This window comes from Pan paniscus, chromosome 10 (assembly GCF_029289425.2).
Source record: "Pan paniscus chromosome 10, NHGRI_mPanPan1-v2.0_pri, whole genome shotgun sequence".
In the NCBI taxonomy this organism is placed as follows: domain Eukaryota; kingdom Metazoa; phylum Chordata; class Mammalia; order Primates; family Hominidae; genus Pan; species Pan paniscus.
Window position 1 is genome coordinate 66,083,181 of NC_073259.2, and position 13,242 is coordinate 66,096,422.

At 42.0% G+C, this 13,242-nt stretch overlaps 1 protein-coding gene across 4 annotated transcripts in view; it reads left to right on the forward strand.

Annotated features, from left to right (window-relative positions):
* The first annotated feature begins 3,568 nt into the window (after positions 1-3,568).
* The window catches only part of IPO8 (importin 8), a 70,778-nt gene continuing 61,104 nt past the window's right edge, over positions 3,569-13,242 (forward strand). For all 4 annotated transcript variants that reach the window (XM_063593129.1, XM_063593130.1, XM_003828823.5 and 1 more), the window contains exons 1-2: positions 3,569-7,800; positions 12,772-12,853. In XM_063593129.1, the coding sequence (XP_063449199.1) occupies positions 7,717-7,800; positions 12,772-12,853 (166 nt within the window). In that variant the 5' untranslated portion in view covers positions 3,569-7,716. The remainder of the gene's footprint in view (positions 7,801-12,771; positions 12,854-13,242) is intronic.

A 13,242-nucleotide genomic window follows, 5' to 3' on the forward strand; every position in this document is an offset into this window, starting at 1 on the left:
AGTGGTGTGATCATGGCTCACTGCAGCCTTGACCTCCTGGGCTCAAGTGATCCTCCTGCCTCAGCCTCCTGTGTGGCTAGGATTTCAGGTACACACCACCACACCTAGTTAATTTTTGGGAAGTTTTTTGTTTTCGTTTTTTTGAGACAGAGTCTTGCTCTGTCACCCAGGCTGGAGTGCAGTGGTGTGATCTCGGCTCACTGCACCCTCTGCCTCCTGGGTTTGTGCAATTCTCCCTCAGCCTCTCAAGTAGCTGGGATTACAGGCATGCGCCACCATGCCTGGCTAAGTTTTTGTATTTTTAGTAGTGATGGGGTTTCACCATGTTGGCCAGGCTGGTCTTGAACTCCTGACCTCAAGTGATCCATCTGCCTCAGCCTCCCAAAGAGCTAGGGTTACAGGCATGAGCTACCACACCCAGCTGTTTGGGGGTTTTTTAGAGACGAGGTTTCACCATGTTGCCTAGGCTGGTCTTGTATTCCTGGGCTCAAGTGATCCACCAGCTTCAGCCTCGCAAATTGCTGGGATTATAAGCGTGAGCCACCAGGCCTGGCCCACATATGTAAACTTATTTTTTCCTTACAGTGGCCCTGGTGAGGTAGATATTGTTTTAGGGGATAAGAAAATGGAAACTCTTGGAGATTGACTTTCTAAGTCCATTATCAAAAGTGCTGAGCTAGAGCTAGCTCTCTCAAGTCCAAATACAGTGCAACATTCTCTGCAGTATCTACTTTAGCTCTCTAGTGCTGCAGCTGTTAACATATTTTCCACTGCTGTCTCATTCATATGCTTTTGGTGCACTATGGCAAACTAGACACTTTGTGAACTATATGAACCATTCAGTTGAGGTTGTCTTAAGTCATAGTTTCTCAGAGGTCCTGAAGCTGAGGAAGGGGATGGCCTCTTTTTCAATGTGAAAAGTGGAAAGCCTGAGGAGGTGAAGAAACAACATCTTGAAGACAAATTTATTTGAAAGTAAATATTTTTTCTTCTGTCCTATTTAGTACTACTATTTGCACCTTGCATCCTTTCCCATCACTGCTATCATTGTAGCCTCTGGAGAAGAAAGTTGCTGGCTCCTGTTTAGAAACTTTGTAACACTGCTCTAACTCCTATTACTTTAGCTTATGTTTCACTGATTTTTTGTTTTTTAAGAAATTCCTCTTAACAATTCCTATGTATTTTATATTTTCCATATATTATATACATAAATTCCTCTCTCTAAATTTATATATATATATATATATATTCTCACATATACAGTTGACTCTTGAACAACATGGATTTGAACAGCGCAGGTCCACTTACATGTAATTTCAACCAAACGCCAATAGAAAATACAATTTTTGCAGGATATGGAATCCGAATATAAAGGAGGGCTGACTTTTTGTATCCTGGGGTTCTGCAGGGCTGACTAGAGGACTTGAGTATACACGGCTTTGGGTATACATGGATGTCCTGGAACCAATCCCTTGGGCATACGAGGGGATATATTTCAAGTGCTTATCATATAGAGCTCTGCCAGTATAGACTTTTTTTTTTTTTTTTTTTTTTGAGACAGAGTCTCACTCTGTCACTCAGGCTGGAGTACAGTGGCGTGATCTCAGCTCACCGCAACCTCTGCCTTCTGGGTTCAAGTAGTTCTCCTGCCTCAGCCTCCCAAGTAGCTGGGATTACAGGCATGTGCCACCATACCTGGCTAAGTTTTCGTATTTTTAGTACAGACGGGGTTTCACCATGTTGACTAAGCTGGCCTTGAACCCCTGACCTCAAGTGATCCACCTGCCTCGGCCTCCCAAAGTGCTGGGATTACAGTTGTGAGCCACTCACCCCGCTGCTCAGTTTAGACACTTGGAGCAGAGGTCTTTAATGATAAACTTTATAGTATTTAAGAGATGCATTATTAAACTTACAGATAGGATTTTTAAGTGTTGGTTTTTAACTCTCATTTTCTCTTTACTGTATGGATTAGATTCAAGCTTACTAACATACACCAACAGATGAGCTGCTGCCAACAGATGGGGAGGACAGCTGTGTGATATTCCATTTAGATGACTAAAATGTTAAATCTCAAAAAAGTCCACAGTGTCAGTGCTTGGAGTAAAAATTACTTTCTGTAATTTGAGCTGTAATCATGCCAGTTATTCTGTATGCTGTATTTCTAGGGTAATGCCATCCACTTCTATGATGTCAGCTGCCCTATGTGCACATACGGCTTACAGCTCTCTTAACTCCATCCCTTTATTTCTTCCTCTTCCACCGGCCATAGCTTCCTGCCTCCTCACTCAGCTCATTGATGAGTTATTCACTGGAAATCTCTAGGCATGTAAACTATAAGCACTTCTAGTTCAACACATCCAAAGGCTAACTCATCTTTCCTCCAAAATCTAGTTATGTTTTCCCTGGTTAATGACTTCCATAGGTCATCAAAGCTTGAAACTTTAAAATCATTCTTGACTTACCTTAGTTACTTTGTATACCTAACCCATCACGAATTACTGTTGATTCTTCCTGTGAAATGGCTTATATCTTTTGGCCTTCATGCCTACTGTGGATATCCTGTTTTGGACCCCTTCTCTCTCACATGCATTCACTTACTCATTCAACCAGTGCTGACGGATTGTTTATTGTGTGCCAGGCATAGTGTGAGATGATGTCTGATTCAGCAATTTTGAATAAGGCCTCTCTTCTCTTAAATAGACTACAATGATGTATTTATTGCACATGTCCCATGGGCTTATCTCATCTAGTCCCTACAACAGTTTTTGGAAGCAGATGAGGAAACAGGCACAGAGAGGGGAGGCATATTTCAAACCATGAAAATACAAGACAATATCACTGGTTCAAATTCTACCTGAAACGAGCTGAGGGCATCAATAAATATAGAAAGCCTCTCATTATGCAAAGTGAAAAAAAAAGATTCAAACAATGAGTCATATGTAAGTTGAACATAAATTATAGTTTAGGGAAAATCATTTTAAAACGCTTGCCAAGAAATCTGAGAGTAGAATCCGAGAGCTCATGGCTTTTTCTGATCTTTCCTGTTTTCTTGGCCACCCCTAATTTGATAGCATTTTATTTTAGTAACTTGTCTTCAGTGAGTCTGTCCAAAGCATACAAAGTTTTCATGGGAACATCAGCTCTTTTTAATTATGTACTTTGGGTAAAATTTTTATTTTGATATAATTGTAGATTCACATGAAGTTGTAAGAAATGATACAGATAGATCCTATGTATGATTTTTCCAGTTTCCTTCAACAGTAACATCTTGTAAAACTATAGTACAACATCACAACTGGGATATGGACATTGATACAGTCAAGAAACGAACATTTCCATCATCAGAATTCCTCATATTGCCCTTCTACAGTCACACCCACTTCCCCCTTGCCACCACCTCCACTTTAACCCTTAGCAACCATGGATCCTTCTATATTTTTTAAATTTTAAGAATGTTATATAAATGGCATTTGACAAGATGCAACCTTTGGGATTGGCTTTTTTCCCTCAGCGTAATTCTCAGAAGATTCATCTAGGTTGCTGCATGTATCTTTTTTTTTGTTGCTCAGTAGTATCCCATGGTATAGATGTACCATGTTTATTTAACCATTCACCCACTGAAGGATATCTGGATTGTTTCCAGATTTGGGTTATGATGAATAAAGCTGCATATACACTCACAAGGCTTTTTTTATGAGCACAAGTCTTCATTTGTCTAGGACCAATGCTCTGGAGTGCAATTGCTGTGTCATATGGTAGTTGCATATTCAGTTTTTAAAAGAAACTGCCCAATTGTTTTCAGAAAGGCTGTATCACTGTACATGTTACCACCAACATATAAGTGATCCATTTTCTGTACATCCTCACCAGCGTTTGGTGGTGTCACCGTTTTTGATCTCTCCTTTTATGTTATTGGAATTACTACCTTAAGTCTCTCCCTTCTCCAAACTATCATCTTCAGTGCTAACTGAGTTCAGTTTTAGACATGTGCTTTAAGTGATTTGAGGGATAGATATTGGTAGAAATGTATAGGCATTTGGATATATTTAGTTTAAGGGACGAGATCTTACAACTAGTTTTGTAAGCTATCTTTGTTTAGTTGATGGTTAAAGTTATGTAAGTGGATGAAATTACTGAAAAATGGGTGGACGAGAAAGAGAAGATGGCTGAGGACAGAGTCCTGAGAAGCGTCGAAGAGTTGGGCGATTGAGTAATCAAAGGGTTAGGAATGTATTCTGTAAGAGAAAACAAGAAAAGAGATAATTTTAAAATAGTATGAAATATGATACCAGATATTACAGGCTGGGTGTGGTGGCTCACACCTGTAATCCTAATTTGGGAGGCTGAGGCTGCCAGATTGCTTGTGCCTAGCAGTTCAAGGCCAGCCTGAGCAATGTGGTAAAACCCTGTCTCTACTAAAAATAAAGCTGGGTGTGGTGGCATGTGCCTGTAGTCCCGGCTACTCGGGAGGCTGAAGTGGGAGAATTACCTGAGCCCAGGAGGTCGAGGCTGCAGTGAGCAGTGATCATGCCTCTGCACTACAACCTAGGCAATGGAAGTGAGACGCCCTCCCCCAATCTCTCAATCTCTCTCTCTCTCTATACATACACACACACACACACACACACGCGCGCGCGAGAGAGAGAAAATTTAAGATGAGAACTAAAAATGTCTCTTGCAGTTGGTACGCCCCTAAAGAGGTCGGTGTTCATCTTTGCTTGGCAGTTTTAGTGGGAAATGAGGGGGAGAAGCCTGGGGATAGGTGGTTGAAGCATGAATGGGAAGTAAGCTGACACAGTGAATGAAGACCATTCTTTGGAATGAAGTGGAAAAGAATGAGCAATAATTAGCATTACTGAAGATTATTTTTTTTGCTGGGGGAAATGTTTTTAGGCTGAGGTTGAATCAGTGGAGGAAAAGAGGCTGAAAAAGTACGAAAAAAACTTACACATTGTCAACAATGAGCACATTATAATGACTAAAATTTATTTTAATGAAAAAATGTATTTAAGAGAGGAGAGATTTATGGAACAGGGTCCTGGAGGAGATGGGAGATAATGGGGTTCAGACTGCAGAGGAGATGAAGAGGGATAAGCAGAGATGAATTTGTTGTTGAGTTGAGCCTGAGGGTTTTGCTCATCTTTGCAGGGTTTGGTGAGAAGGCGTAGGGAGCTTGAGAAGAGTCCTGAGAGTTGAAACGCCACTGAGGGAATGGAAGATGTTGCTGATTAAAGGCAAGGAATAGGAATAGGATGGTTGCATCTAATTAAAGAATACATCTGATGTCAGTTTGCACAGTGGGTCAAGGCTAGAGTTAAGAAGCTGAATTGGGGGTTTAATAGCAGAGAATGATGTGTAGTGAGTAATGGATAGACTAAGAACTGAAGTAGTGATTGAATTGGAAAACAAGCTTAGAATTTTTGAGGAAGAGAGAAATGGAAGAATTGGTTCTAATTATAAAAGAGGATATTGGAGTTAAGATTTTCAGAGATAAAAAATTTTTTAGACAATCATGATGTCCAACAGAGTGGTTTAGTGAAATAGTGTTCATAAGACTCTGGAGTGCTAAGAAGTTTATATTTTATCTTGAAATGGATGAGAAATCAAGGAAGAGACATAGTAATATTAACTTTTCAGAAACTTTCTTCTGATGATAGTGTGAATAATGGATTAAAGAGGGGCAATACTGGAAGCAATTAGACATGTTAAATTCACTGTGAAGCACTTTTGCATCCAACTGAGGGGGAAGCTTTCAAGCCACCAAGTTTTCAGCCACATGTTTTCTACTCTCTCAATTGAACTCAGTTAATTGACCCAATCTATCTTAATTATCTGCTCCTGAAATGATCACAGCCCCTCAGCTGTGTTTTGCCCACATCATCATCTTTATTAAATGTAATTAGAAGAACCCTCTCTTCTGGGTTAACCTCAGGAAGAACCAGCTCTTTGATATTTTCATGCCATTGAAATTGTGGCGCCAGATATGGCCACAGTGGATAGAAACAGTATAACTTTTCTCCTTACCTTTCACTACATTTTTGAGAAGGTCTGAAAAATTTTCATAAAACTCTCAGGGATGTAGTTTTCAGTTTCTGTGACCTTTGTCTTTCTGAAATGGGAGAGGTTCCCTTGTCCCCCTCACAGGGCGTGCATTGGGGGTGTGGCTCGCTTCTTCAGTGCCCCGCTGCTCAGACCTCTAGAGAAGCATACAGACCAACAGGCTGTGGGGCTCCGACCCCTTGACAGAGTCTGGGGGTGAATGTTTACAGCTCCTGAAGCCCCAGTGGGTGTGTGTTACAGGATGCTCTTTCAGTTTGCCTGTAGGGGGCTTGTGTTAACCAGCTCAATTAGACCCTCTACCTTGTCGCAAAGACAGCGAGCTTTCTGTATCCTGGGTTCTTGCCTTGGTGTACCAGAAGAATTGGATCACACGTGGGCTTGGAGAATGAGTGCAAAGTTTTATTGAGTGGAAGTAGCCCTCAGCAGATGAGGGACCCAGAAGGGAAATGGTTTTCCTCTGGAGTTAGGCCGCTTGGCGGCCCGGGCTCTTTTCCGACTGCCCAGGCCAACCTCCGCATCGTTCTGCCCGTGAATGGCCTGCGGATGTGCCAGCGAGCTCCTCTTCTTCCACCCTTATGCTCCTCTGGACGTCTGGCTGCCTGTGTGCCTGCCTGCTAGGGTCTGGGGTTTTCATAGGCACAGTATGGGGGAGTGGCAGGCCAGGGTGGTCTTGGGAAATGCAACATTTGGGCTGGAAGGCAGGAGTGTCAGTCCTCACCTAGGTCGGTGGGCGTGGAGCCCTAGCAAGGGACCACACACTCCTCTACCCAGCACTTCACTTCGCCCATCCCTATCATTTAAAGGGACCACACTCTTCCCTTCCCGGCACTCCCCTATCATTTCTACACTGTAAATTTTTTTTGTTTATATTTGTCTCATCTATCAGGTTGTGAATTCCTTCACATTAACTTGCATGGAATTCATCTTGTTATAATGTGGTACCTAAAAATCCTAGTACTCTGGTTCAAAAATATGTTTAACAAATGTTCAGTGAAAGCGAATGAATGAATGAACGATGACTCCCACACACGGAGGAACCCTGTCCTCCTGTAAGGTACATGATTTGAAGGTCCCAACAAGTCTATCTTGGAACAGGCCCCGTTGCGATGCCCATACAGTTCTCGGACTAACAAAAAGTGTCACACCATCCAGATATGCCTAATTTGGAAGCAGCTGTAAGCAGACTCCCGGCCAGCTCAAGTTTCCTCACCTGGGAAGAGGCGGGAGGCTGTTTAACGTACGGAAGCATAGCGGCCGCCTGCCTGAGTTCGGGAGCGCGGGTTCCTTTCCGGGAAAGAAGCCTAGGCCGTTTTCCGTACAGCACCATGGCGGCCGCCGACGGGAGGCGGTCATAGCATCACGCCCGGGGGAAGAGGCCGCCGTAAAGGAAGCTCTGCTTCCTCTTCTTCCTCCTCCCGCCTCCCACCGGCTGTCGTAAAAGGGTGAATGGAGAGCGAGTTGTGGGGGGGAAAAAGGGAGGACAGGGGGCGCGGAGTCAGAGTGGCGCAGCAAGTGGCCGCAGGTGGCGACGGTGGCGGGGGGTGGGGTGTGAGGTAATCCAGGGGTCGCGGAAGAGGAGGCTGAGAGGGTCAAAAGAAAACTAAAGCTGCAGTCCGGCCTACTGTTCCGGGGGCCGCGGAGCCCCCACCCGGGGAGATGGACCTCAACCGGATCATCCAGGCGCTGAAGGGCACCATCGACCCGAAGTTGCGGATTGCAGCCGAGAACGAGCTCAACCAGGTGAGGAGAGGGTCTTCGGCGACCCTCTTCCGCCGAAGGGGCGCCCCTGCCGGCTGGCCGGGCTCCCTCTCCCCGGCGCCCCTCGTCCTCACCCCCACCGGGCTGGGGCTGACGCCTCACGGCTGGTCCCGCTCTCCGACCCCGCTGCCCCCCGGTCCAGTGGAGCAGGGCTCCCAGGATCTTTGCCGAACAGCTCGCGCACCTGTTGGCCACCTTTGCACCTTTTCGTGTCGTCTTCCTTCTCCAGTGCAGTTTGTTCTGCCTACTTGGTCCGCAAGAAGCAGTTTTTGCAACCTGTGCTAGTGTTTTCAGGGTGTGATTTATTTTCCTTAAGTGCGCGGACTTGGAGAGCAGGTGGGAATTTTACTTACAGTTCAAATCGGAGTTCAGCTTTTTTCCAAACCCAGCCCTTTTTAGGTGTTGCTGCGGAGCACGCTGCCCACCGCCTCCTCCTGTCGGGTTGGCAGGACTGTTTTGACACCGATTGGCCGAGTTTTGCGGAGCGCTGGGCAGTGCTGTTGGGAGAGTGCTCTGGGAAGAATAGGCAGTTTTCATGGTGATACTGCTTTATCTAAGACACATCAAAGTAAGATGTGTTGGAGAAATTTCTTATGAATGCTAAAATGTGTAAGACTTCTTTTTTTTCTCCGTCTCCTGTTCTTCCTAATTAGCCTTGACGTCTTTCCAGCGTTACCCCCACACTTCAAAATTTTAATGATCCCAAACTCCAGCTTATTTCTTCTTCCCTACCGGTACTTAAGAATCACAGACCTCTTACTAAAAAGTAGGGATTAAGAGCTACCACTGGGATGGAGCAACAGCTGTTTTAGGTTGTGATGACTTGTAAAATGTAAATATTCCAAAATCAGCTGTTCTCAAAGCGTTGCCCAGGACCTGGAGCTTCAGCATCACCTGAGAACTTACAAATTATGCAAATTACGGGGCTTCAGTCCAGACTTAACGAATCAGAAACTGTGGGGGTGGGGCCAGTTGTATTTTAACTAGCTCCCCCAGGTGATTCTGTGCCTCCCGAAGTGTGACTGAAGTGTGACTGTCCTAAGTAAATGTTTCTGTTGGAATTGACTTTAAAAAGCTGCGTGTTGGGAATCTTTGAAAGGGATTATTTTAATAGGAAACCTAGGTGGAGTTTGGAGTAGGTATAAATGCAGGATTCCCCAGAGATAAAAGGGAGAGTGAAGACACTGCCAATGGAGAGGAGGTTGGGTTGAACTAATGCCCAAAGATAATGTACTGGTGCCTGAAAAAGAAATGGACTGTCACTTAGAATAGGGGGAAGTTAAAGTCAGTACCTGTCCCAGGCTTTGCAGAGTAAAAGTACTGTATGTTGGCTGGCTGGAAGAATAGTAATCCAGGGGTTAGTTAGGAAGAACAAAGCAGGAGCTGAATTTGCAGTCTACTAGTATGAACAGGGGAGTTGGCCTGTTTATGACCCCCTTCTCACAATGAGGCCAGGTGTTCCTTTGATATCAGGTTACACTTCCCTGCCCTTCACCTAACCTTCATTTCTTTCTGATTCATCAGTATATAAGTACAGTTGATGTTATAGAAGTGGAAAAAGTATATGAGAAAGCCTGCAGAACTAGGAGACATTTAAGACCCAATCCTATTTTTTTTCCCATGGTATTTCAGACAAAAGCAGGCACGTTCAGGGTGGTATGGCCGTAGACTCTTGATGGTAGTTCAATCCAAATCCATTCCATCATCACTCTGCCCTGCCCCATAGTGTCCCACCTCATCACAGACCGTGATTTCCCCAGCAATTTCTAAAGGTAGCTTATTGCTATACCACTCATTTAGCATTTATAATTTATATAAAGCATAGTGAAATGCTTTAAGGTTTTTTGAATCGGCTGTAAGTAGAACAAAATATAATGTCACCTAACAGTGTAGTAAAACATGCTTATGATGATGGGTTTTGCCTGCTTGTCCTTTGCCGCCACTGTAACATCCGACTTTGTTGGATAAATGAGTGGGTAAATCACCATAAGTGGTTATGGTCCACCTCTTCGACTTTAGTCTAGGTCTCCCCTCAGCAAGTATGTTCTGCATAGGGAATGGGAGCAGCTTCTGCGGTATACTGATGGATCTGTCAATTGCCGTTTAGAAAAATAAGCAGCTTCTGCACCACAGCCTATATTCCAGTGGATAAATTCTCATTTGGAGCTATATATTTTTTTCAGGCCAGCATTTTTCTGTTACTAGTGAGTAGTTTTCTGACTGCAATTTGTAATATTGTTTCTGTGGGAAAATGTATTTGTAGTTTTATCTCAGGATATTGAGCGAACCCTATACATCTTCCTCATTTTCTATAGACCAGAAGTCCCATTAGAGGCAGCATAGAGGAATAGGAATGGGTAGGTACCTTGCTTAAGTAATTCATCCAGAAAGGTGTCCTCTTTTAATAAATTATCCTTCACATGGCCTCGGTAGGGAAATAAGTTTTTACTTTCATTGCCAAGCTTTGGAATCTCTGCTTCCCATGCATGTGTACATGCAATTTTCATTACCCTTTATTAAGATAATTTATGTAAATAGCACAGATATATTTATTGAGTTACTATATTGCAGATATTGGTATAAGAGTTTGTTTCCATGGAGCTGGGGATACAGGCAAGTAACTAATATAATTTCAGGTCATAAGTGCTGTAGAGAGTAAAGCCCGAGCAAGAGTGTTGGGATGTATAGCCATTCTCTGAAGAATGGCATTGAGTAGAGAGTTGGATGTTGTGAAGGAATGGGCCAGGCAAAGAGCTGAGAGAGGAACAACGGTTCAGAAAAGGCCCTCAACTTGGCGTGCTGGAGGACTGAGAGGGAATATCGGTTCAGAAAAGGCCCTCAACTTGGCATGCTGGAGGACTAGAAAGGTTAATGCAGCGGAGCAGTGAGTCAGAGGATGGGAGGAGACATCAGTTTTTTGCTTTATGAGTTCTCATAAATGCAGAATTTAGTTAAGCAAACTGCGTATTTGCAGAAAACTTCACAGATACAAAATATCCTCAGGAAATCATTGAGAAATTAGTCTTATTTATTTTTTAGAAACTCGAAGCCTGAAGAGGCACAAAGAAATTGAGTAACTATTTCTGAGTAAAGTAGTATGAAAATGTATCTGACTATATCTCTGAATGTTTTAGCTGGCCAAGTTAACATAGAATGAATCAATGCTGAAAGAAGACAAGGTTTCTGAAATTTTTTAAAATGGCAAACAGTTGCAAAAAGAGGAGTTTCAAAATCTGTACAATGGCAACAGTGTTGACATAAAAGTAGTCTCTGCAATAGGTATATTACTTTCAAATAAGTAGCATTTATTTAAGTGTAAAGGTTATTTTGTATGTGTGGAATAAGATTTTTAAACAAATAACGGAAGTCAGTTTTTTTATGATTAGAATAAACTACATAGATGTTTTAATCTTTGATTCATGACAAGATCTTTCAGTATTTACAAAGATAAACATGAGTTATAATACATATGTAGAAGGTGAAGGCTGGGTGAATCTGTGTTAATTTTGCCTCCTATCAACTGTTGTTAGAACAAATCTGTTTTCTTAAAAACTGCTTTAAAATTCTGATGGTTTCAATTATGGATAAAAAAATTTACATGCCACAGATTTGTGATCTGAAGACTACACAGGATGAAAGGAAGAAAATTATAATTCAACATTTTTTGAAGGATATAGAAAGATTTGGAAAGCACAATGTTCTTGGATGAAAAGGATTAATACTTTTAAAATGCCAGTTGTGTCCAAATTAATTTTTTAATCAAACACTTACCTTCATAGATGTGATTTTAATTTAAAAAAATGAATAATATGCCCAAACCTAGCTGTGTATTGAAAGGGATGCCCCCACAGATCCAGGCTCTGAGGAGAGGGGTGAGCTGAACAGACTCTCTGGGTCATTGTCTGGTTTGGCCTCACTGGAATTTGAGTCTTTTCAAATGAATGTCAGTGGACAAAGGCATATGTGGACTCTGGAATGTGACAGGACTGTAATATAGTCCAGGTACTGTACATCTGGATATAACGTGATCAGAAGGAGTGGATGCTCTGTATTTTTTTTGCTTTGAAGGTCCCCATCGCCAAACTCAGGAGCAGATCAAAGTAGAGCACACCTGTGGGGTGAAGTGACCCAGGCCACAGGGCAGAGCAGGCAGGCTCACTTAGGCATTAAGTGTAAAAGATAGTACAGCAGTAGAGGGCAGCTGGTGATGACAGTGTGTCCAACCCCATCTCGTGAGTCACACTGTTCCAATCTGGACTGGCTTCTCTCCATTGCTCACGCTCAACTTTGTAACATTATCTTCTCTGTTTTGCTCTGTTGGGTCTCCTATTTCCTGTAGCCTTTGTTTTTTTGTTTTCTGTTTGTCAAAAATACCATAAACAAAATTGAAGCACAAATAATCTAGGAAGAAATACTTGCCATGTATAGGTCAAATAAAAGATTGAGATTTTAAATTCATAAATAGCTCTTAGAATTTATTAAGAATAAAGCAAATACTCCATTTACAAAAGGATAAAGGGAGTAAGGAATTTGTAGAAAAAACAGCCAACAAAGAGGAAAACACCCAACCTCCTTAGTAATAGAGAAAATGCAATTTAAAACATTAATAAAATTTTAAAGTTTCAAAGGAATGATGATACCTGTATTAGATAGATGGACACTACCATATGCTGCTGTTGGGAGTGTAAATTGGTATACTACTTCTGGAGACCATTCTGACAATATGTTAAAAAAAATCATAAAAATGTTCACATTCTTTTATTCATCAGTTTCTGCTCAGGAAATTTTTTTGACTTGAAGTATTTTAGTAATCTTCATTTTGCCTTGAAGGGTTTGTCTCAGTTTAAAAGTTTTTCTTTTATTTGGACAGTAATGTATTCAGTAACCGGTGCTAACTTATAAGCTACTCACTTATATTGCCCTATTTTATAAAACATTTCTTTGTAATTTCAGTCCTACAAGATTATCAATTTTGCCCCCAGTTTACTTCGGATTATAGTCTCTGACCATGTGGAATTCCCAGTACGACAGGCAGGTGAGTTGGTTTTTTATCCTTTATAAATTTATTTATAGGTGAGAGTAGAATGAGAGTTTTATTTTAATTTTACATATCTGTAATTTATTGAAAAATTCAGAAGCACTAGCACTCATGAAGTATTTCCAGTGACTTCAAAACTCACTTTCTTTTTCCCCAGAAATTTAGAGGTAGATACTGAGCTCTCAAATATCTTCTAGCTCTTTTTTTTCCTCCTCTCCCTTTTACCCACCAATTCCTTGCCTCTGTAACTTTGCCCTTATTTTTCTCAATTTTAATAGCTGATCTCTCTAACGTTTTATGATTTCTGGTAGCCTAGCCTCTGGGCCCATAGATTAAGACCATGAATTTATATATGTGAATTCGAGCTCTGTTACGTGGCAAATCAT